This window comes from Emys orbicularis, chromosome 22 (assembly GCF_028017835.1).
Source record: "Emys orbicularis isolate rEmyOrb1 chromosome 22, rEmyOrb1.hap1, whole genome shotgun sequence".
Classification (NCBI taxonomy): Eukaryota; Metazoa; Chordata; order Testudines; family Emydidae; genus Emys; species Emys orbicularis.
The window spans coordinates 8,638,579-8,664,632 of record NC_088704.1 but is presented as its reverse complement, the minus strand read 5'-3'; the positions used below and the strand labels follow the sequence as shown (position 1 = coordinate 8,664,632).

At 40.6% G+C, this 26,054-nt stretch overlaps 1 protein-coding gene across 1 annotated transcript in view; it reads left to right on the top strand.

Moving 5' to 3' along the window:
- Window positions 1-26,054, top strand: part of CAPZB (capping actin protein of muscle Z-line subunit beta) — a 111,471-nt gene that overhangs the window by 54,868 nt on the left and 30,549 nt on the right. Inside the window, exons 3-4 of the mRNA XM_065421169.1 lie at window positions 3,368-3,489; window positions 14,779-14,892. Of these exons, the coding sequence (XP_065277241.1) occupies window positions 3,368-3,489; window positions 14,779-14,892 (236 nt within the window). The remainder of the gene's footprint in view (window positions 1-3,367; window positions 3,490-14,778; window positions 14,893-26,054) is intronic.

Below are 26,054 nucleotides of genomic sequence, written 5' to 3'. Positions count from 1 at the left end.
TCATCACTGTTACTCATCTAAATGGGCAACAAAATGAACAGCGTGTTTCTAGATTCTTATCTCTAGGGGATGGGCACTTGGCCATAAAACAAATCAGAAGATGGAATGTATTCAGCTGGCTAGTTTTAGGAGGTAGAGGGAGTATAGTTCCTGAAGACAAAGGCACTTTGGATCGTATTGTACATGTGTCTGAAATTGCTGTGTATTTCACTGAAGGGTTCATCTCAAGTTGCTCTCTGCCTGAATAACCATTGTAAAACGAATAGCTAATGGAGAAGAGGAGGAAGAGACAAAGTAGAACCAGATGGGCGTATGTACACAAATACATCATTTCACGTAGTTTGTGGTATGACACTTCTGATTTGTATCTCCTTTGTATGACCAACTCCTTAGAGTATTGGATTTGTCCAGTTTTGGAAAAATGAAACAGTTGCTTCTAGAAAATGCTCACTTCTTTTTTTACTCCTATGTTTAAACACTTTCTCATACATTGCAATTTTGAGCCCCTTGTCCCCTAGAAGTAGCTGAGTCTCCTAGCTTGAAGCTTTGCATATCCCATATCGCAGGACTTGACCAAGGCACATGACTGCTGAGATTAAATAATCTGCTTGCTTATGGGGGGAGGTGATATAGTGCCATTGAGAGCATGGCAATTTCATAACCTCTAGGTAATTTGTACTTGGTGCCCAGTAGAGCTTGTTGGATTTACCTCCTCCCCTGAATTTCTACAGGAAATTTATTTAAAAAGAAAAATTGAATCCATTTTGTGTTTAACTTGGCAAGCTACATAGATAAATCACCTAACTAAGGCCCCTACACCAAGGGGGCTTACAGCCGATCTTCTGTATCCTACAGTAGCAAGCAGCTGCCGACACTCAGATCTAAAATTTAAGGAAATATCCTATAAGCCAGGGGTCAGCAACCTTTCAGAAGTGGTGTGTCGAGTCTTCATTTATTCACTCTGTTTTAAGGTTTCGCGTGCCAGTCATACATTTTAACGTTTTTAGAAGGTCTCTGTCTATAATATAGAACTAAACTATTGTTGTATGTAAAGTAAATAAGGTTTTTAAAATGTTTAAGAAGCTTCATTTAAAATTAAATTAAAATGCAGAGCCCGCCCGGACCAGTGGCCAGGACCCAGGGGCAGTGTGAGGGACACTGAAAATCAGCTCGCGTGCCGCCTTTGGCACGTGTGCCATAGATTGCCTACCCCTGCTATAAGCCATTTAAATTCATTGGGAAACATTCTCTAATATAATACTGCTATTTGAACCCTTGACTCAAATGTCAAATATCAAAAGCTAATAGGTAATAATATAGCTAAATAGCTCCCACAACTTCCATACATTAGCTATGTCAAACCACAGATTCTTCGAAGTAGGAAAATAGGTGTTTATTACAGCTGGGATTTTCAAAGCAGCTAGGTTCCCAACTCCCTTGGGTTCCTTAAAAAATCCCAGCCTACTTTTTTACGTGCATCTTTCAAAACTTTTTGAATCCTATGGTTAACGGTTTGAAAGACATGTATGTCAGCTAACTTTTATTGAAGTTTGAGCTAACTGTGTAAAATTCTAATACCTCTACAAATGGAAAAGCCAAGGTGATATCACATTCTATGGGCAATATATCATGATACTGCTAGAGCAAGTCATTCTTGTATTACTTTATTTGACTGCACTGCTGTTCTGTTATTCTTAAGGGCATGGAAAGCGTATACTGACACAACATTAATTTCATTATTTTCCAGTCAGTGCAGCAGCAACAATGTTACTTCCATTTACAATTTCATTTTCTATAGATATCAACATAAGGTTTTTTAAGACTTGCTAATATCTTCCCTTCTAATGGTTATAATACAGTACTATCATAGCATACTAAAACATTGCAATCTTGGTTTAAAACCACTTTATGAATTTAATGTAGGTGAACCTAACTCCCCATCCCACATATTTATATATGTTTTATATGACAGCCAAGACCATCTGATTTTTAACCTGTATAATCTCCTGTTACTAATGTGCCTGTCATGTTTGTGTTTTTTTTTTTTATAAGCCATTTATTTGATAAATGTTTTAAATTTATCCTGTCTGGGATACTTTCAGAAGATTACATGTATTATCAGTTTACATAGTGATTTCATGTCAGCGTGAAATTGCATATTTATATTTTAACCTTAATGTTCATTTAAGTGTATACATAAGGGAGAAGAAACAATAGCAGAATCTGAAAAAAAACAAACACATACTTCAGATCTCTCCAAGCAACCAAAATCTAGTCTATCTTAATTATATATGTGACATCAAACAGTATTTACATCTAAATGTTATGCTTTTGTCTGTCTCATAAACAAATTCTAGAACTCCTTTTCCCCAGGTGAAATGCAAGATACACCAGTTGTGTTTAATAGTGGCTCTAGGAAGTATTTTGATAGTTAGCCATCAGACTGAATATGGCACACTCTAGCATGACAAATAGCTATTTTAAACTGTGTACAGGGGAGATGGAGTTGGTGTACTGCGGAAACTACTCGAGTGGGCAGATATTATTTTAAATTTGGCAAAGCCTGCAGCAGAGGGAAGGTTGATAGTGCTGGTGTCGCTCGTGTTGCTGCTTTATGGCTAGAGACCCGGGGGAAAGAACTTGCTCGCTTATTTGTGCTGAGGCTTACACCAGCTTTGTGCTGCAAAATGTCATTACATCTTCCCTGCGGTATGTCAAAAACTCTTTGCCATGTTCTATTCAGATGATGATTTGTTCCTTTCTCCAGATAAAGCACAGGGTGGCAGCTGGGATTATGGATCCATTTAAAAGCTACCTGTGTAGCAGATATATTTTGATATATTTTTTTTTATTAGCCAGCATACTAATGTTTGGCAGGCTGCCTGGAAAATATTCTAAACTCAACCCAGAGCAGGAGCCTCTGAAAAATAAGTCCTAGTGCATGGACAGCTTATTCTCTTAGCAGCTCTCTGGTTTCCACTCCATTATAAATATTTACCTTTATTCATCAGGTCTCAACAATCTCTTCACTGGTCTTTGTTGGCAAGAAACTAACACTGGGAATGTATGTATTTAAATTTAGTAGACCATACTAGTGGCTGGATAATGAAGTCTGAAATTATGCGGGGGGGAATAGGGTAGAAAAAAATCCTAAATGCAACTTTTTTGGGGTGGGTTCAGAATAAATAAATAGATTTTAGAAAACAATTTAGGCTTTTTTTTTTTTTTTTTTTTAAACAGTGTGGAGGTGGGATATTAAGTGGTCAAGTTTAAAAGTCTGTCCACAAATCACACAATCTCTAATTAATAGAGAAACCAGCTCTTTTTAATCTTAATGTTTGCCCCCCTCCTCTTCTTTTATTATTAGGTCCCAAGCCTCTGTGAAGATCTCCTGTCTTCTGTTGACCAGCCGTTGAAGATTGCTCGAGATAAGGTGGTGGGAAAGGACTATCTATTGTGTGACTACAACAGAGATGGAGACTCATATAGGTGAGCTCATATCCCAAGAATGCAGCTGATCTCATGGAAGGATCACAGTGCAAATCATTACTAAAAGACAGCGTTACTTTCCCTTCTTCCTCTTGTTTTTGAGCAAAGCTGCGCTGAGATTGACCTCAATTTGCTAATGAAGAGCTTGATTCTGCCACCTTTGTTAGACAATACCTTACTATATAAGTAGCCCCAACAGAACCAGTGGAATCATGTAAGGTGTTGTCCAACACAAGTAAGAGTGTCAGAATCATCCCCTAACATCTCCTGCCTCTTTACTCTGCACTAGAAGACACTGAGGGCACGTCTTCACTACCCACCGGATCGGCGGGTAGCAATCGGTCTATCGGGGATCGACTTATCGCGTCTAGTGAAGACGCGATAAAATCGATCCCTGATGGCTCTGCCGTTGACTCCGGAAATCCACCGCGGCAAGAGGCGGTAGCGGAGTCGACGGCGGCGCGGCAGCGGTCGACTTGCCGCCGTCCTCACAGCCAGGTAAGTCTACCTAAAATACGCCACTTCAGCTGCGCTATTCACGTAGCTGAAGTTGCGTATCTTAGGTCGACCCCCCGCTGTAGTGTAGACCTAGCCTGAGTTAATCTTCCAAGAACCTGGCAATATTGCCATTAGTCTGATATCTTTGGGGGGGAGTGGGAGAGCCACTACAAACTGTGGTAGGAATGAGACACATTTTAGCACAGATGATGCACTAAGTTGATTGCTCCTGAGTCACTGGAATCTAGACTATGGCCTTAGTTGATTCACTGAAGTTCGGGGGGCTGGTCACATGTTCAAGTATCTTGCTAAATTGGGGTGGATGCGAAGGGGAGTCCTCTGGGCTCTGTACTTTTTATCATCCAGTTGTATTTTAGAGGATTAACACCAGAGCTGGCCATCTAAAGGGACACTATTTATGCTGTCTGTAGGTGATATATTGTGGTTTCCAGGGTGGAAAATCTCTGGAGTAGAGGACAGTGGGAGAAATTGATGATGGCACTCAAAACAAAATCTTCTATTTGTACAGCTCTAGGTGAGCCTCCATACTAGAAAGGAAACTTTGACTGGCATTTTCAAAGGGGACAAATGTGATTTGGGCACCTAACATTAATAGCTCACTTTGAAAATCCCACCCTAAGTTTTTAGTAGAGGCATACTGCTAAAAAATATCTCTTCCCCACAGCTAATGTGCATTGTGGACTAACTACTTAGATATTCATAATATGCAGAAGAGGGATTTCTATGAATGATTGTGCAGAAAGCTGTCTTGTTTAGGAGGGTTTGTGATTATGACTTATACCCAGTTCTGTGAACCGATACTGATCCAGGTTCTCCCCTCATTCATTTCAGTTTTTTGATCTTTTTACAATTGTTCTTTAAATTTTGGTTTAATGCTTTCAGATGAAGATCCTCTACTCTAAATTTCAACCAAGAGTAAATGGTGCCAGCACTACAAACCGGTGACTGGAGGATCACAGTAGAAATATTTGCAGAGCCTTAAATTGAAATTGTTTCCTTTTATCCAATACCTACTTCCTTCTAATGGTTGTAATAATAGTGGCGTAGTCCCAAAGATTTTCATTTTTGTGAATGTTAAATTGCCTACTGTTTACTCCTCTCTTACATGGGAGTACTAAACTACTATGTAATGGCCATCATTAATCTTTCTTTCCCAGGTTAGCAAAACAAAGCCCTCTTACCTCTGTCACTGAGTATGTATATATTCTGGGTTGTGATTAGAAAGGTTCCATTCCAAGGTTCTGGCTTCCATTGTTACTTTAAAGTAACAGCTCACATTCTTTAGTGGTGACAACTGAAAATGTTTTGCAGTAGTTCAGGCATGCCTTGCTTAAAAAGTAACATGGAGTGGTGGCTTCCACTTACTTGCTTAGAATGGTCCAAGAATTCCATTCCAAGATGAACTTTCAGAAAACAGCCCTTTTTTTTTGGTGGGGGAAGTGGGGGTGGAGGGAAGGGGAATTGACCTTTCCCAAGAATGGACAGTATATCTAGTGGTGGTAAGAGACTTTGAAACACAGGTTTTCTTCCAGTTTTGAGATTGACCTACTTTGAATAAATTAATTTCTGTGTCTGTTTATTCACTCATAAAAAGGTTATGGGATTATAAAAGGATTAAAAAGAATTATAATCAGAGCCATCTCTGGGGTACGGCAAATCAGGGCGTCCGCTCCGGACACCGTGCTTTGGTGGGGCCCGGCGGGCCAGTGTGATTGGCTGGTGCGGTCGGTCCCGGAAGTGACGGATTAGTCACTTGTACCCCGGGCCCTGCGCCCCACTACGGACAGCCCTGATTATAATACTAGGTCTTTCAAAAGCACTTCAAGAGCCATGAAAGATGTGACATACATGCAAAGTATTGTCCTTACTACAGATGATGGACATGGAGAAAATATTGAGGCCCTTTCATTCTGGGGGCTGAGGGGTGGAAGTGGGGTTGGGAAATTGCTGATGAGATGCGAAGTTGTGAAAGTAGCCTTGTCTGAGTTGCAGAGGCTGCATAAATTGTAGTGAATTCTTTAGATGCCCTGTATGACAGGGAGCCAAGAAAGAAAGACCCTTTTAAGGTGAAGTGTTCATTGGAGTTCTGAGATATTGCTCCAACAGAGATGATTTGCTCAGGCCCACAAAGAGGGTCTAGAAACTTTTGAAAAACTCCAGGATGTTAATTGGTTTCTGTATCCAAGTTGGTCAGTACCCAGAGTATGTTTGCATTTCCTTTGCCCAACAGATACCCTAAGGAAGCTGGCTGAGGTCAGTATGGGCAGGGGGAGAACTAAAAGCCATGAGAGGAGGATAGAGAAGCATTTCGTTTCTAGATTGCTGACTGGAAGTGGTTATGTTCTGCCTGTTCGGCCTAAGTGAAGCAAGCTTGTAGTCTCTCCTCGCTTCCAGGAGATGTTCCTATCAGTTCAGGGCAACTGCACCTGTATTCCCCCTTTGTGGTGCACCAAGGACACCCACTCTAGACTCACAGATCCTCAACTGTCTCCTCTCTTGGGCAGAGACCTGTGTATGTCTTCCTCCTGACCAGGGCTTTTCCAGACTGTTTTATTCCCAGTAAGTCGGGCTACCCAAACAGGCCGTTATCTGCACTTTGCTTTCTCTTAGAAGGCTATAAACAATGTGACTGCCAGTAATTATAAGTTACCACACAACAATAAGCAAGCACATTTCTTCTTAAGGTAAAGGCATTACAAAGAAAACCTATAAAAACAGTAAGTTCCTATACACATGCCAAAAACTTACAAGAGGTCATCAGTCAATCTTATGGGGCCTCAGTAGGCCAGAGTCCTTCCAACCGTTCCCAGGAAGGATTGCTCGTGGCCCCCCACTCATCCTTGGATAGAAGGTTCTGTCCATTTGCTGGATCAGAAAAAAGGCCTTGAGTCAGTTTAAACTTTAGCTGTTTATCCAAAAGTCCTTTTTGTCTGTTGGTCTCTGGAGAATCCACTTTGAACTAATATATGTGAGCCAGTGGTGGTACATCTGTGGAGATGTTACAACCTAAGTGAATTTGCTTAATCACCTCCCACTGTTCTTAGCATCTGGAGGAGCTGTGGTCAACCTCCCCAAGGAATTACATGCAATCTCTGGCCCACAATGGTGTATAAAATTAGTACAGTAAAATCTCCCAAAGATGTTGCAGGAAATTGCTACATCTGTCATATGCCACATTGGCATCTTCTCTGGCAGCCTCAAAGTAAAAGGGGATTAGATCATGGAGACTGCATTTCCCTATTCCCTCCAAGAGGTCCTTCCTCATCAGAGCTGATGCATTTTGGCAGGGCATATGGAAAGCTGGCAATGCTTCTTGTGCTGCATCTGTGCCATGGGTAGAGAACTTCAGTCTTCAAGATGCAGCCAAGCATCTTTCACTAGCCCTAAAATTAAAGGGGCACAGTTCACTTGAAAATGACACTTGTGTGACAATATTGTACCTGCTCCAATTACTTGAAAGACCTGAGATTTTGGTAACTGAAAGGCAATAGAGAAAAGCATTTTTCTCCCTATTATTTTGTGTGTGTTTAATTTGTGCATTTGGCAGTCCTTTCTGCAAGGTGAGCTTCATTATTTTCTCTGTATAATTACTCAGCTTCTCTCCCTTGCTGAAAAGATCCCTTTATAAATAACTAAAGTGGAGTAGACAAGGAATTAAAATTTTATAAATGGATTTTTAGAAAAACCTTGAGACTTTAAAGTAATTTTAACTAATCAATATTCTACGTGAATAAAATTTTAATAAGATATCAAGAGGGAAATTAGAGTCTCTTCTCCTTTTGGTGGTGATAGGATTAGTGATTGTTTTTTTGTTTTGCTTATACTATTGTGCGTCAACTCTGGTAGCAGCTGCACATTCACGTAGTCTTGTAGGCACTGATTTGCGTTCTCCTGCAATGACACAGGTGTCTGGGGGGATATCAACTGGCAGTGGAATCCAGAGCGTGAAGGCAGAGTTTTTTTGATATAAAACTTCAAGGTCTCTGACTTTCTCCACACTCTTCCATCCTAAGTATGTTTGATCGTTTTCTTAAATGGAATCCTTATGGGGAGGCTGGTGCCAACAGCACAGTTTGAAACCTGTTAGCTGAAACAAAAAGCATTCTCTCTTAAGGAAATTAGAAGCCTGATTTTTGAAATCTAAGTGCTTTCGTCCATCTGTCTTTCTTCAAATAGCCTCCATTTAAGCTTTTAAAAGTGTTCTGAGTGCTCTTCCACCAAAAACATTTTGGGTAGGGTTATGAATTTTTTTAGATAAAATTACTGCTGGCTCCAGCTGTAATGGGTTGAAAATGCCACGATCTACTAGCCAGAAAAAATGTAAGTTATAGGCTTCTCTTAAAATTCCATTCCAGCAGTCTGCAAAAGAAATCTAAGACTTGGAATTAAATCATACCCACCTAAAGGAAAACTGGAACACTTGCACAGAGATTACCTGCTTCAGAAGCAAAATGAAGAGGATGTTGAAAGGCAGAACATTAATTTTGTTCTGTCTTTTAAAATTTAAATGAAGCAGAGATGCATGCTGCTTTTTCTTGCTTGTATTTATTTGTGAAGTGTGTAAATCTTAGCTTATCTTTGTGTAGTCCTTTTATTTTTTTCGTCTGGGAAGGTGAGTGAAATGAATAACTTCCACTGCTACTTAGTGATGGTTACTGTTTTGCAAGGGGCTTTGGTCACACACAAATCCTCATTGGGCTGTGTGTGGCACAGGGGTCTGAAAAGGTGAAGCCTCTTTTGAAGAGTGGGACCTTAATATCTATGAAGAATAAACAGAATACACCTCTACCCCAATATAACGCTGTCCTTGGGAGCCAAAAAATCTTACCGCGTTATAGGTGAAACCGCGTTATATTGACCTTGCTTTGATCCACCGGAGCACGCAGCCCCGCCTCCCCAGACCACTGTTTTAACCGCGTTATATCCGAATTTTTGTTATGTCGGGGTAGAGGTGTATTTAGGAATCAGGAAGGAAATGGCCATGAAATAGCTAATCCATTATGTACAAGATTTCATGTTACAGGCTAACATCTCGAGAAAGAAGGTACAATTGATCTATAATAGATTAGGGTGCTTCTCCGCTCTAGGGCTATATTTTATAATCAAGTATAAAGGTAAATGCAGGACAGTCCTCATTCTGTGGAATGTGTTGATCCAGTTTAGTCCTTAAAGCTGAGAGTCTAAGTGAACAATGTTGCATAGAAATTCCAGGTGCCAAAAAACTTGTTTTGCATCAGAGATCTACAAATGTAGGATAAACACTTTTGCTGTCAGTGAAAATGTTATCATTTTGACACCCACAAATATCTTTGGTGTTACCCAACAAACAGCTGGGATGAAATGTGTTGGGGAGTTTGTTTTGTAGGAATGGCAATCTTCAATCGTGACCCAGAAATGTGGAATACAATGGGTTATTCTGACACAGTGATGCTAGGTGATTTACAATTTGGACAGTTAGTTCTGATCATATTTTGATTGCAGGGAAATAGACTATGGGCAAATTAATACTGCAGCATAGGAATCTATTGAATATAGACCTTATGAATGATAGCAAGTCAGCCTCTAATATTTCTGTGCTGATGCCTTTTCTTCCTGTTCGTTCCTATTTTTACATAGTCTGTCTCTCTTGTCCATAGGCTTATGTAACATTTGGAAATAAAATGCTTTAGGACTTCTTGTGTATTGGCACTGCTTCTGTTTCTTGGATGAGATGAAAGAGCTGGCACTGGCCTTAGTCAAATTTTTAATTATGAGTGTATATAAAATTGTGTTGTTGCAATTGATTGAAGGGGATAAAGAAGTTGAAACATCCATTCAGAGTTATAATCCCTTTATGGTCAAAGGTTTTGAAACATTTTCTTTTATTGGATGACATTGAACAAATCCTGTAGTAGGTGTGGGAGTAAACAATTCTTTAGATTTAGGAGCTTTCTGACCCTCAGCTCTGCAAGAGGAGAGTTAAATTCAGATTATTTTTAGCGGTATTGGGTAACTCGTGTTTTAGGCAGGTTAAAGAACTCCATCTAAGTGGAGGAATTGTATCTTGTTCAATCATTTGCCATGCTAATACTTGCTGTAGGTTAGAACTGAAGTCATACTGTTCCCATATCACAATATAATTAGGTTCAAAGGGAGCAGGTAACAAAAGCCCACCTGTAAGTATGAAAAAGTTGACCTTAAAAGAGGGTTAGATGTTTGGGAGGGTGGAGGGGAACATGGAAAATTATTAACGGGTCATAGGAGCAACAAGAGAGAAATCAGTGGGGGAGTCTGCTCAACATCGTAGATATCTATGCACAAGTGCTGGGTGTATGGGGAATAAACAGAAAGAACTGGAAGTATTAGTACATAAACTATATTATGTCTTAATTGGCATCACAGAGACTTGGTGGGATAAGTCTCATGGCTGGTATATTGGTATAATGGGGTATAGCTTGTTCAGGAATGACAGGCAGGGTAAAGGGAGGAGGTGTGTTTTTACATCAAAAATATATACATTTGTTCTGAGGTTCAGAAGGAGATGGGAGGCAGACGAGTTGAGTCTCTCTCTAAGTAAGGATAAATGGGGTAAGAAATAGGGATGATGTCTATAGTAGACCGCTACCATCACAACCAAATCAGAAGTGGAGGTGGATGAGGCATTTCTAGAATAAATAACAGAAATATCCAAAACACAAGACCTGGTAGTAATGGGGGACTTTACTTTTCTAACAGCTGTCTGGGTAGTTAATAATATGTCAAAACACAAAATTTCCAATAAGTTCTTGAAATGTATTAGGGACAACTTTTTTGGAGTAAGTAACCAGGGGGACAGCCATTTTAGACTTGACTCTGACCAACAGGGAGGGCCTGGGAAGTAATTGTCCCACTCTACTCAACATGCGTGAGGCCTCAACTGGAGTAGTGTGTCCAGTTCTGGCCACCAAACTTTGAGAGATATAGACAAATTGGAGAGAGTCCAGGGGAGAGCAACAAAAATGATAAAAGGTTTAGAAAACCTGACTGATAAGGATTTAAAAAACTAGGCATGTTTAGTCTTGAGAAAAGGCTACTGAGTAGGGGGATCTGATAAGGGCTGTTACAGAGGATGATGATCAGATGTTCTCCATGTCGGATGAAGATAGGGCAAGAAGCAGTGAGCTTAATTTGCAGCAAGGGAGATCTTAGATTAAGTATTGGGAAAGACTTTCTAACTCTAAGGGTAGTTAAACTCCGGAATAGGCTTCCAAGGGAGGGTGTGGAATCCCCGTCAATAGAGGTTTTAAAAAAACAGGTTGGACAAACACTTGCCAAGGATGGTTTAGGTTTCTTGGTTCTGACACAGCACAGTGCTAGACTTGATGGCTTCTCAAGGTCCCTTCCAGCCCTAAATTTCTATGATTCTATGCTGCATAGCTTCCATTTGGATGGACAAGACCCCTTACTTCCTTGGATAATTATAACTTACTAAAGTTAATCCTAGGTTGGTTGTTTCACCATGAAAATTGTTTGATAACTTGATCCAGGAATTTTTATAATGGGGAAGGTTTGTAAGTAGCAGACTTGCTGATATGTTCATTTTAACTAAATGAACATTGCCCCATAATGAAGGCTGGAGACGCTGGTTGTTTATCAGGTCAGTCTGAATTTTGTTGAGTAGTGGTGGAGTGTTTAAAGATATTGTTTAGATTTACTGATATTACCCCAGACATAAAAAGTCTATAGGTGCCCGTCATAACTGAAAATATTTTATTAGTGTCTGTTTTTGTAAGGGTGCAGTTTTCAGTTAATTTTAAGACCACCCAGCTTCCCAAAAGAAAGGAGTTCGATCTCTTCAAGGTGGAGAGGTTGAGTATGTTAGCAAGTTGTCCAGCAAAAGTAAAACTTCACGTTTCCAATTTTGACTCCTGCAATAGATTAGGTGATGGAAATGGGGATGGCCATGAGTTCAGAGGCCAGTGTTTATAATAGGGGATAGGCAGCCTTGTGTGTTTCCTCTTGCCAGCTTAAAGGGCTCTGAATATATTAGACAATATGGTTGCAGTTGGCATTTGATAAAATAGATTGATGCATGCATAAAATTTGGATCCCAAACTGAGCACTTCTAAGATTATAAAGAAAAAGACCAAGGAAATGCTGTCATGTGCCATCTGAAGCAAGAGTTGGAATGGGTGCATCACTTCTGTGCCATTGTATATTGTTGCTACATTAAAGCTAGATTAATCAGTATGTTTAATAAATGTTGGGAATACGGAAGTCAAAATGCTGGGAGACACCATAGTAAGAACATTCTGTATGTGAATGAAAGAGGTGGTATGTTAAGTACATAGTTCCAGGTTTTGTAGCCTGAAGATTAGATGGTTGGGTTTTTGTTTGGAATAACTGTACATTTTGTGTAAATAGTTGGTGTGGTAAGGAAACTTCTTATAAAAACTGAAGGAGTAGCCATCAGAACCAGCTTGGATAGGTTAATTGCATATTAGATTTTGTTCAGAGCACGGTTGTCCTTTACACTTTGATACTTTCTGCTGATTTGAGGAATGTTTCACTTCTGTTGGAACTTTTGGATGTCAGAACTATGCTTCTCTTCAGAGGTATATAGCAGACAAACTCAGAAATGCTATCTTGTTTAGTAGTTTTACCCAGTATATTTGTGTTTTTAGCAAAGTGTCTTAAGAATGCCCACCTACTTCTTTGGATGCCTTTGATAATCCTTTGTAAATAAAGACCCATCAGTTATCCCAGATCAAATCAAATAACCCAGTAATAACCTAAGAAAAATTGATCAACCTCCCCACAAAGTCACCACCAGAGACCCATTTCGCTAACCTTCCTTGATTGAGTCTATAAATATGTTGGGTTTCAGATTATAAGTCAGCCAGCATTTTACCATGTTCACTTCTGCAATAGCTGCTTTCCACATGTTCTTAGGGCTCTGAGGACCTAATTCTCACAGCTGGTCCTAGTAAAACATTTGTCCACTTCACAGGTGATCACCTGACCTCTTTTTCACCCAATAAACAATTGACTTGGAAGCTGGAATATTTGATCCAGTCTGTTATGAAGGGCAAAACAACTATTGATGGGAAAAGGTGTTCAGTGTCCCTGTTAAGTAATGCATAATTGATTATTGGAGAGGAGGGGGCTGCAAGGGCACTTCTGGTCAACACAGGTTTGTTTCCTGCTCACTGGTTCCCTTTCACCTGGAGGAGTAGCAAAATGTCATCTGGAATTGCAGAAACACAACTTAGTTTTCAGGACTCATGTGCTTAAAAAAAGATGGGGGGGGGGGGGGGAAAGCATTTAGGAACAGAGGCTGCAACTATGAACATAAATAGCACATATGTTGTATGAATGCTGCAGACTGTATGGGATACTTGCAGTTTGCACAGGGTGCAAGTTCTATTTTATTCATTCCTCAGAGGGTGCGTGATAGAGGCTGATGTCCTGTCTGCAGCTCTCTCATGCTGTCTGGTTTGAGATTTTAGATCTATATTTGTACTGTCTTATGTGTATATTTGTACTGTTTCACTTATGAATGCCGCCAAGCCTGCACTTTCGGGGGTGGGGAACCCTTGTTTTGTGTGTGAATCTTTCTGACTTGACAGAATTCTCTGTTAAACAAGTAATACAGTCTTGTAACATTCACTAAACCAATTGAGTTTTCTTTTTTTAAAATGGGAAATTGCTGCCTGAAAAGTCTTCCTGTGGCTGGATGTGACACAATGGCTTGACTCTTCCTAGTGTCTCACCTGTTGAGCCAAATCCAGCAGAGAGGAGTAGGAGGGGAATGAAATGTGGTGGAAGCAAGGCCAGACGGAAACAGACTATTCTTTGTGCTTTGCGTTAAATAGATGTCAAGCTAGACACCTCTTAGAGAAATTAATAACAAATGGCGGTTACCGAAGGAAAAGGCCCTGGCGTATGGACTACATTACACCTGATGTGTGTTAGCAGACTGGAGCATTTTAAAAAGCACCTTTGCAAAGGCTAGGGATACCTTTTTAAACTAGCAATGATTATATGCAGGTTGGTTGTTCACAGGGGAAATGCAAAGGAGAATGTGGGCTTATAAAATGGGAATTCTAAAATTCTCAGAGGCAGGCACAAGGCTCCATCAACCCTTTAATACCAAGTATTTCACTGAGAGCACGCAATCTCTGCCACCTGCAGAAATTCATTAAAAAACCTGCAGTTTTACAAATCCTGTTAATTCTTGCATACTGTTTAAATGTTTTCCTGATGGTTGCACAAAAGTAGTAGTGTGTTTTATAAAACCAGTTAGTGGAAGAGAACTTGAATCTTATTTGTAGGCTATATAGTATTGGCTCAAAACCTGACAAATCTCATGGTGTACAAAAACTCCCAAATAAACTACCCAGTCTAACTGGATACAAAATCTTTCAAGTAAGCAGTTTTAATGGCTAAAGCTTCAGTGGCTTCCACCATTAAGGAACCCCCTCCCCCCCAATTCCAAAGAGCCACTACTGAAAATTACTCATACTTGGGGGGAAAAAACAAACCAAGCAGCAAACATGACTGCACCTATACTGGTAACACAAAGATAAGAGGTGATCCATAGGGAAAGTTAGAAGCTATAAACAAGTTTTAGGAATCTGAGTCCCCTTGCCATTAATGTTCAGAAATGGCTGTTTATGATCCAATTTTGACAGATTAATAGTTCTTGTTGCAAGTTCAAACCTCTGTGGTTTGAGCCTACACTTCTCAAAGCCTTTCAGAGTTGCCTTGATTGTCTAAGTTTCTTTTTTTTCCCCCCTTGCCTCCCCACAGATCACCATGGAGTAACAAATACGATCCTGCTCTAGAAGACGGTGCCATGCCATCCGCTCGCCTGCGCAAGCTGGAGGTGGAAGCCAACAATGCCTTTGACCAGTACAGAGACTTGTAGGTCAATTCTACCATGTAGAACCCTCTGCTTTCTTTGCTTCCGTCATTCACATATCTTGAGTCTAGGAAATACATTCACTAGCAGCCTTTGAGAGTGGCTTGCAGTGTGTATTGAAGGTAGAAGGGCACACAAAGGCTTATTGACTGTTGATATACTTTATCCATTTGTAACATTAGTAGAGTAAGGAGTGATCAAACAAGTCAACTGATACTGAAGCCAAGCTCTGAAGGGGATACAGGGGCAGAATTCATTCCTGGCACACCTGCATTTCTTTTTCTAACTGCAGTCCTGCCCTGGAATGACCTGTGTTCTTATTTGTCTTGACCAGTTCAGTCTTAAGCCATCTGTTCTTCCTCTTTCTCCCAGCCCTCCAAAACTGAGTCCTCTGAAAGAAAACAATCTCAACAGCAGAGAGTAAAGTTTTAAAGAGACTTGAAGTGATTTGTACGTCCTCTTGTAAACAATATTTGCAGGTGTACTGAAATATATTCAGTTGTGTGGTTTATTTTAACTTCGCTGTTAGTGCAAGGATCATTCAGTAAGATTTGTATCAGAGGGGGAGCCGTGTTAGTCTGGATCTGTAAAAAGCGACAGAGTCCTGTGGCACCCTATAGACTAACAGACGTATTGGAGCATATGCTTTCGTGGGTGAATACCCACAAAAGCTTATGCTCCATACCCACGAAAGCTTATGCTCCAATACGTCTGTTAGTCTATAAGGTGCCACAGGACTCTGTCGCTTTTTTCAGTAAGACTTGTATCTTTCCAAACAGTCAGGTGCTATTTTTCACACCAGTAGAGACAGAATTCCATTAAAAACTTTGAAACCAAGTAGAATGCCCTGTTTTCTGGACTCCAGCAGGCTAAACTGGTTAATTCTCCATTACTTTCCATTCCACGTGCCTGGAAAGTGGGAATTAACCGATCATATTTAGAAAAACTATTGTCGGGGGACAGTTTAGCACTAGTAAATTGACAATCTCTCTCTAAGCTTTTAGTGGCAACATTTCTAAATCCTTACTGAATAACTTTTTTGAAAGCTGAGGCTGGACTGGGTTTTTAACTCCTCTTTCATCATAGGGCTTGATTTATTATCAGATTTAGCAAGGGGTTTGTATAGTCCTTAGTCTCTTAGTCACTGCTGGGATGTAAATAGTAATTCTATTAATTTCACAGTTCACACACATATAGTAGACTGAAATATAAATGCTGTATTATTGGAGATTTCTAACTACTATAAAAAGCATGTGAGCAAATCTCAATGGCTTATGCATGTGTTACTAGAAGCTAGTGATTAAAAACACAGCCTTAGATGTAGTTACTTACCATGGTTAATACTTAGACTACTCAGGCACTAACAAATGCAGGCAAAAAGTAAAGATTTTTAGTTCTTGACCACTTCCTTTCTTTTGTTCATCTGACCTGCTATAAATGTTTATCTGGCAAGATATTAAATCTTGGTTGCAAACATTTTTTAAATGTGGATAAAGCCATGTATTTTTCCCTAATTTTGTTCTTGGAAATGGCTAAACCATTCCTCCCCCCCCCCCCCCCAACTTAAAATAAACAATATCTGCCTGAGACAAACCACTTTGCATGTGAAACTTCAGCCAGAAAGGTTAGTTTGGTACATTATTGGCAAGTGAAAATAGGGTCTTATAATGGGAAGTACTGGGAAGCCTTAACTGTAGACATTGCTACCTGTACTTCCTGTAATACACTATGTAGGCCGAGACTATACTCAGTTCAAATGCAAGATCATAAAAGTCTGCACTTATTATGCTGTATCTGGTATATACCAATGTGCGTACGGTGCTGTTTAGGCAAGTGGGACCTATCGAGCTCTCTTTATTCATCAAGAGGACTCTGAGAGCATAACTGGAGTAATTTGTGATACCAAAGTCTTTGAATTAATTTTTCTGTTGGAATGACATTGCACAGAAAATGTATCTCTGCCCCCTGTAGTTTTGTTTGAAGGGAGGAGAATGTTTTTAGTTATTTTAAACATAGATTATCGAGTCTAAATAGCTCTCATTATTGGATGCTTGCAATTATCCCCACTGATTCATCTAATCATTTTAGTTAGCTAGTTCCATTGCATATTGCAGTGCTGCTGGTTAAATGCAGTGACACCCAATCATATTCACACTTGGAAAATAATATGATATAACACAGCTGTTACATTTTGACTAGCTAGTACTGGATTTAAGTATACATCACAGTGTGTTATGCCCATCATTCATATGGGGAAACTGAGGCCACTCATGCTCTTTAACAGGGAGTATTCAGTGTGCTCATGAAATTGGGAATAACTAACCACATTTCTCTTCTTGTATATTTAATAAAAAAAAAAAACTTCAAGAATTTTACTGCTTGAGTTGGTGAAGGTACTTCAGCCATGCATCCTAGCAGCCAAGGTTAAAATTGTAACTGCATGTCTAGTTTTATTACTACGTTTAACTTGATGTTAACAGTCACAACTTGCTTTCATATTGTTGAAAATAGATGCTGTTAATTACTTACAGCAATATTTAAGGACTCTAGCAATCCACTGAGAATAGAATCCCCATCTTTTTCCAGCAAAGAGAAGTCTCTAGTCACTGACCAGGTCCTAAAGAGATCAAAATGAATTGGTCTGTGGAACTAAGGTGGTTCTAATTGTACCCGTCTCATCAGATGGATTTACTACCTTTCAAAACAAGTTTAATCTGCAGGAAGCAACACAGATTTCTTTAATATTTAGGTGAACCATGCTGCAACAGGTTTGGAGTGTAGTACATAATAATCTACAGAAATAAAAAAAATTGATAAAAGGAAATTGCATTCAGAGTTAATCTTTCAGTTTGGCAGGCCAACTTTTAGAGAGGCTGCGTTATTAAAGGGGATGTGTGAGGCATTCCTTACGCAGACTTCTTTCTTATGTCATCAGTCAGAAATGACTGAGACACTACACATTGACATGTAGAGCAGTCAGACTAAATAAGAGTGGCTATGAGGGCAGGACTCTTTGGAACTTTATGATCATCTCAGAATCGTAGAATATCAGGGTTGGAAGGGACCTCAGGAAGTCATCTAGTCCAACCCCCTGCTCAAAGCAGGACCAATTCCCAACTAAATCATCCCAGCCAGGGCTTTGTCAAGCCGGGCCTTAAAAACCTCCAAGGAAGGAGACTCCACCACCTCCCTAGGTAACGCATTCCAGTGCTTCACTACCCTCCTAGTGAAATAGTGTTTCCTAATATCCAACCTAGACCTCCCCCACTGCAACTTGAGACCATTGCTCCTTGTTCTGTCATCTGCCACCATTGAGAACAGCCGAGTTCCATCCTCTTTGGAACCCCCCTTCAGGTAGTTGAAGGCTATCAAATCCCCCCTCATTCTTCTCTTCTGGAGACTAAACAATCCCAGTTCCCTCAGCCTCTCCTCATAAGTCACGCGCTCCAGACCCCTAATCATTTTTGTTGCCCTCCGCTGGACTCTTTCCAATTTTTCCACATCCTTCTTGTAGTGTGGGGCCCAAAACTGGACACAGTACTCCAGATGAGGCCTCACCAATGTCGAATAAAGGGGAACGATCACGTCCCTCGATCTGCTGGCAATGCCCCTACTTATTCAGCCCAAAATGCCGTTAGCCTTCTTGGCAACAAGAGCACACTGTTGACTCATATCCAGCTTCTCGTCCACTGTGACCCCTAGGTCCTTTTCTGCAGAACTGCTACCTAGCCATTCGGTCCCTAGTCTGTAGCAGTGCATGGGATTCTTCCGTCCTAGGTGCAGGACTCTGCACTTGTCCTTGTTGAACCTCATCAGGTTTCTTTTGAAGTGCACTGAAGGAAGAAAAGTATGGCTTCTATTTTCCTGAATTATCCTAAAATTCCTTTATGCTTAGGGAGAATTTTCAAACAGGGACCGGGAAACATGACAATTGTAAATGTTCATTATGCCTGACATTGGAATTTTTTTTAATTTTTATTTTTTAATTTTATTTTTTTTAGCTGAAGCAGGCATGGAGCGATGTGAACAGCATAGGTAGTTTCTTACAGTAGTCCTTGAGTCTGAATTTTCCTTAAACACACAGCTGGGTTTGGATGTTGGCAATCCACGATTGCTCTGACTTTAAAAAATGCATAACTAAAAATTAATATTTTTGATCGGTGTTCACGGATCCTGCTGGCCACCAAACAGTACTGCCCACATGTTCCTAGTCATGGAAGATTGACTGGAGCTTTTTAAAAAACAGCCTCTTGTCTTTCTTCAGTTGCATATGACTTTAGCAGCTGATGTGAACAATACATACTACTGGAAAACTGGGGATTTCAAGCTTTCAGATAGAATAAATATTGCTTCTGACTCTAGCAGTTACCACTGTAACAGCTGCTGAAATCGTGGGAATTTAAGTGTGGGGAGAGCTGAAAGGGGAAAGCAATATGATAGTTGCAATGATGCAGTTCTGATGGTCTGCTATAGCTGGGGAAAAAAATGCTGCACGTCCATGAGAAAACCAGAAGTAGCTCTGATTCTTGAAGTGCCTGACTAAAGGTGTCACTGATCCCTCTGGTTTGGCAGTGCTTTTTTGTGGCACTGGTCAAGGCCTGAATGGTGCAGCAATTCCAATACACTGGACCAGTGTGGTTATAAATTCCCAGTAAAAGCCAGACACCTCCCAGCGCTGTAAAATGTCTCAAACCAGGTTTGGAATTATTGTGTGTGAACCTAGAAAACTGAGTAGGCTGCTGACTGTCTTAGAGCGGTCTTATATTGAAGTGACACAGCCTCTCTTGGGGGGGGGGGGGGGGGAAGAGGAATTCATGCTCTAAAGGAACCACATCTTAGTAACCCTTTTCACTTTGCAGGAAATATACAAAAACGCTTCTGAATGATACTCTAGAAACTCATTTTCACCACTTCAGAATGTCAGTCACATTGAACAGATAGGTTCTTCGTTGAAGTGATACAACTTTTAGCCACACTTTGTGTGGCAAACTTAAAAAAGCCACACCTCTGAAGGCACCTTGCCGTTGCTTGCATTGTTATGCCTGTCTTCTGCATTGCAGATGAAGGAGAAGGGAACCCCAGAACTTCCTTGATGACAGTAATGCCTCTGGGGTTGTTAGAGCAGATGCTCTAACATCCCCAGTGTATCAGCAATACATGCTGAGTGTATTGCAACAGTCATTCAACAGGCTAAGTGTAAACATCTCCCTCTTCCTCCAGTTTAGAGGATATTTTATATGCAATACTTGAAAGTGAAGCCTGAAACAGTTGTGCTGTTATGTTTATGCCAGAGGGGTAACAGACATGTTACCAACAGCTAATATAAAATTTAAACAGCAAGTATAATTTCTGCTGTTTTTAAAAAAAAAAAAAAAAAAGAAAAAAAAATGGAGAGAAGAATTTTAATGAGAACTCCAGGCTCTAGTATATATTCCCCAGGCAGTTAAATGTCTTCCATAGTGAGGGTTCATCTTGGGGTTTGCACAAGCACTTTGGGGCTTTGTTGCTTTATCTTAACTCCAGCACTTTCCTTGGTTGATTAGTTGTTGGTACCTCTTGCTCACCGTTCTCAAGGTAACAGAAGTTGTTTGGTCATTGGTCAGAGCCCCCAATGACAGTAAGATGCTGCAATGCACTTCATCATGGCAACAGAGATCAATTGTGTAGATAACTTAAAACAGCAAAACAATTTATATTGCAAATCCCACCAGAGATGCTGCTAGCATACCAGGAAGCGGAGGTTAGAACAGGGATCGGCAACCTTTGGCACGCGGCCCCCCAAGGCAAGCACCCTGGTGGACCGGGCCGGTTTGTTTACCTGCCACGTCCACAGGTTCGGCCGATCGCGGCTCCCACTGGCTGCGGTTCACCGTTCTAGGCCAATGGTGTCTGCGGGAAGTGGCGCGGGCCGAGGGATGTGCTGGCCGTCACTTCCCGCAGCCCTCATTGGCCTGGAGTGGCAAACCGCGGCCAGTGGGAGCCACGATCGGCTGAACCTGCGGACGAGGCAGGTAAACAAACCGGCCCGGTCCACCAGGGTTCTTACCCTGGCGAGCCGCGTGTCAAAGGTTGCCGATCCCTGGGTTAGAAGAATCTTGTAGAGCTCTCTCTCTGATGTTGAATAATATTTTAAAATTGGGAACCATATTGTCTTCTCTTAGGGCTTTCTGAATTTGAATTCTGAATTAGATCTGTCATCTTTAAATAATCTGACTTTGACGTTGTCTCATTAGTAAGCAGTTGTCTGGAATTATTGCTGTCAGACAATGTAATAGGCTTGACTACAGACCAGTCAGTCTGGGAGATTGCAGACAAGAATAATAGGTTGGATAAAAGCAAAGCTCTTCTTGACCAGGCCCAAAGTAATGCTAAGCCCTTGGTTCTCAGAGTTCATTCCATATGGCAAATGCTTCATTTTCTGGTTTTAAAAGATTTTGGACAGATTATTCCAATGTCATTTCTTGGGGTGGAAGAGAAATATATCCATCTCTTGAAGAATTGAGTGTTTTTTGTGAGCAGGTTCTATTCCCAACCTGTTTTTTCAAATACAGGCAACATAATGTAGAGTTCAGACTCTCCCTTTTCCTGGGGTTTGGTTTTTATTAATTTAAATTAACAATAATACTGCATGAAGTTCAGCTCAGACTTTGTTCAAAGAATTGGCTGCTCCTGGGGTTCTCTGCACCAGCACTGCTCAGCCTACACCTTAGATCCTCTAGAATACTGTTCTAACCCCTTATCTGCAGGTGGGGAACAAGTCACCTACATGAATGAACCATCAGAACCTATGTAGCAAGTGGTGATCCTGTTTGGGAATGGCTAAGAGGGGGTGATTCAGGAAAACAGTGTTAGGGCTTTATATAAATAATCTGTTAGATAATCTATTCATATTTGTTCACTAGTGTCAGAGTCTTAAATTTTGGTCTTCCCTAGACTACTTATTGGCAATTCATTTGATGTCAGCACTTTAATCTGAAAACATGTTGGGTGAAGCTTGTATTACAAAATCATATAGAATTGCTTAGAATAGTAGAAACTTGAGCATTAAGATACTACTAGGCTGCTAGTATCTTCAGTCTATGTAGCCACTGCAGAATTGTTCATTACCATGTATACCTGGTGCCCTGTCCAATCTAGTTTTAAATAATTCCACGGATTGCCCCATATCCCTTGTTGTGAAACAGTCTCCCAGTTTTTCTGTCAGTAAGCCTTCTTATTCCTATTTAATCCTTCATAACTGCATATCATTACTTCATTCAGCCATGCTAAACTCCTCTCTCCTTGCCAATTATGACCTTACCCTGTTCCTTCCATTTGATTTTAATTTAAATTCTCGCAGGAATCTTCAGATAGTTGTTGGTGCACCTTAATTTCACAAATCTATAAAGTCTGGGAGAAACTAAGTGTGTGGCGGGGGCGGGAGAACACTTTGCTGGGCAGGCAGGGTTGGGTTAACACTTGTGGAGACCAGAAGTGAATTCAACTTGAGTCAGAAGAAGTAAACTTGGTATTAATTCAATCCCTAGCAGATACATTTCATATATGGTTTTAAGATTATTAGTTGTATTTCACAGAAATGCAGACCTTTTGCCGAAATGGTAACTTTAATTTTGATCTCTTGCTTCCAGATTTAACACTTATAGTGCCTAAAGCTGATGTCCTAATATCCTTTTGTTCATTAGTTTATTACTCCCATATGCAATCTAACATTTTACCCAATTCGGTTAAATCCTTGCCTCTCCACTTCCCACACTGAGAAGAATATTCCTTCAAACACGTGGTTGTAATTTATTGCCCTTAACTTAACGGGCATATGTGCAATTGATTGAAATCAAAGCATAATGAGGACCAGTGAGTCTGGATAAATGTAACTATTTTACATTCCATGTTCTTTTGTTTAGGGTTGGAGATAATCAGTGCTTTATAATCTAATCATCCCTTATTGTTAAGAAGAAGAGGCTTCTGAAGTGAATTGAAATAGACTTCCCTGTGGAAAGATGCCTCTTGTCTGGATTTTTTTAGAAAATGATTTCAGGTAGATGAGTCTTGGCAGTCTTTGGCTAGTTCAGTAACATGGGTAGGGTACCAGATGTCCTGTTTTTAAAGGGACAGTCCTGTTTTTTGGGACTTTTTTTCTTCTCTAGGCACCTTTTACCCCGCACCCCCGTCCCATTTTTTCTTAGTTGCTATCTAGTCACCCTAAACATGGGAGAAATTTAAACGTTGACATTCCATTTTAGGGAACCTCTTTGGTCTTTCTTGGGTTAAATAGGATTTATTAAGTCCTTGTCTGTGACAACTTGAAAGATCACAAAGTGTTCTCATAGTCTTAATCATCTCATTTCTGAAAATGCACTGGCTGAGTAACACTTCATTGCGCCCACTATCCTGTTGAATTGCAGACTTGGTTAGTGTCCAAAATGGAGTAAGTTATTCAAGCATTCAATTTGTATTAACAGTGCTGCTGATGGTACTGCTGCCATAGAGATCTTAATTCATGGATTTACAGAGGCTCTCAGTATAGTAGACGTGGCCTAAGTGAAGTGTCCACCACTCTTGTCCTTCCAGCTTGAGGAAGAAGTGTTACAACCAAGTTCCCCTATGCATATGACTATACATAGATATAAGACTTCTAGTAGATGGATTGAGGTGATTGTTGGTCAGAAACAACAATGAAATCCCATTGACCTAGGTAAGGTGATATCTTACCCTGTTCTTTTCAGAGTCAACCGTGTCAATGTCTTTTTGCCTATAGTTTTTAATCACTTTGTATTGTACAGACTTCATTTGCTGAAGTCAAATAATAGTTCTCCTTGTTGTTTGTTCTCCTTGTGCATCAGCTTCTCTCTCTAAATCTCTACGCTGGCTTCTCCATCAGTGTCACATCATGTTCAAGTTTCTTGTAAACATCCTCAGAACTGCTTCTCATACACATTTATCTTATCCCGCTTCTCTACACCCACTTTGTTCTACTGATGGTGCCAGTCTAAATTCCCTTTTAAGCTGCGCGGCAGGCTATGAAGGGCCGCGCAGGCGGGGAGAGGTGCCTCTCCCCCAGCCCTGGGCTGCTGCAGTGAGAGAGGGCTGGGGGGAGTCCTTTCTCCCCGCCACAGCCTCGGGGAAGCCTGCACCCCAAATCCCTCATCCCCGGCTCCACTCCAGAGCCCTCACCCACCCACCCCCAGCCCTGAGCCCCCTCCCACATTCCAAACCCCTTGGCCACACATCACCTCCATATTGGCGCACATAACAAAATTCATTCTGCACATGAATGTAAAAAATTAGAGGGAACATTGCCAGCCCCTGTGAATCTACTTGGTCAGCTTTTCACACATACATGGCTGTGCCTTCTTCCTAAAGGCACTGCTCTGTTGTAAAGCCTATGGGGAGACTTGTTGAATGAAAATACTTAGTGCATTCTGGGTGTTACCAGAAAGAAATACTAATATGCCACCACTTGCAACATTTTTACATGTGTGCTTAACCAGCTGAGTTTCCTGTGTAAGTAACAATCCTGATTCCACTAAGGAAACCGAGTATACCATGTGTTGGAGGCATAATTAGTGTTTAGTTTTTACATCAGCCACCAGTACCGTGCATTGGAGGTGGGGGGTACAATCACTGAAGCTCAGATTTCTCCAGCCTGCAGTGTAATTTTCAGCTCTTGAAGTGATTAGGCAGCTGTGAGCTCTTTATGTAAGAGTTCTGTCTGTGTTTAGATGTAAACCTAGTTTGCCCAAACTAAAAACCATGGAAAGCTTTGAAGTAACTTTATTACCATTAGCTCACTGTTCCTCATTAATGGTTACTAGCTCTTTGTGATGGCTTTCTCTTCAGGCATGATAGTTACTGTGGCTTTCACAGTGAGGGCTCTGCAGATTGAATCCAGATGTGTTTGTTATGCATCCCAGCACTAAGGAAACCTGAGATTTTCTATCCCATTGCTGGCTGGGGCTTTGCACAATAGGGTGTGACATCAGGATTATGTCACCCATGAGTCTTGCCTCTGGGTTCGACTGATAAGTCCAAGATGACATCTCATAAGACGGGCTTAAATCACCAAAATGCTAGTCACTTTAATGTTCGGATGCTTACAGAATTGAAAACAGGACGGTTATGCCAGCAAACTCTTCAGATGTAAGAGAATGCAGTTAGGGCTGAATCTGGGTCCCTTCCTTAACTTTAGCCAGCTCAAAGCCTAATCAGAGACAGCTTTGCACTATTCTATGTAATTATGCAGGCTGGGATGAGTTTTTAAAAGGGGGGTGAGAGGAAAGCAAGATGAGCATATTGGGAAACATCATTTAGTTGCTCTTGACCTGATTCTCTCTTCTGCAGTGCTTCATTTTTGGTGCATCTATATGCAGAATTCCTTCTAAAGCACCTTTGAGCATTCTGATACTCATCAGAGTTGTTCTCTGCCTTGGGTTCCCTTGCTGCCCTATCCTTAGCGTCTTAAAATCTGAACACAAGAATTGGAAGAGTCCTATTAGGTCATCCCTGCTGATGCAGCATTGTCCTCACAGCACACGTTCCTAGCGTAGGTTTCAGTGTCCCAAGCAATGAAAGGAGTTCTGCTACTTCCTTTGGAAACCATTTCATAGTCTCCTACTTCACGATCAGGAAGTCTTTTGTAATATTCACACTAAATTTTCTATTTAACTTTCTCCAGTTCTTTCTGGCTATGCTCATCGCACTGAAATCCTTTCTCTGGTATTTCAATCTTCAGATATTTATGGATTATCTTATATCCTCTTCCCCTCATGCCCCGCCAGTCACCCTTTTAATCAAGATGTGTGCATTTACCTTTGATTTTTTTTTTTTTTCTTAGCAAATGAATGCTTCTAGCCTCTCATCACTCTTGGGTTATTTCTCTGAATTCTATCAGTTTCTCTAACAATAGGCTTATTTCTGGTTGGTGTTGAGAACTCCCCTCTGTTCAGCAGAATCTGTGTACATATTAATGTGCTGATTATTAATTGGACACTAATTCTACCTAAGAAGTGACCGAATACCTGTCTGTGCATATGCCATTAGATACTTTCTTAAATCATGGTTATCTGTACTGTATATGCTCTTTGTGAATTCTTGAGCCACATGTTACTGTCCAAACCAATCTGAAATGATTTTTGAAGTAAGAATTTGTAGCACAAAATCAAATGCT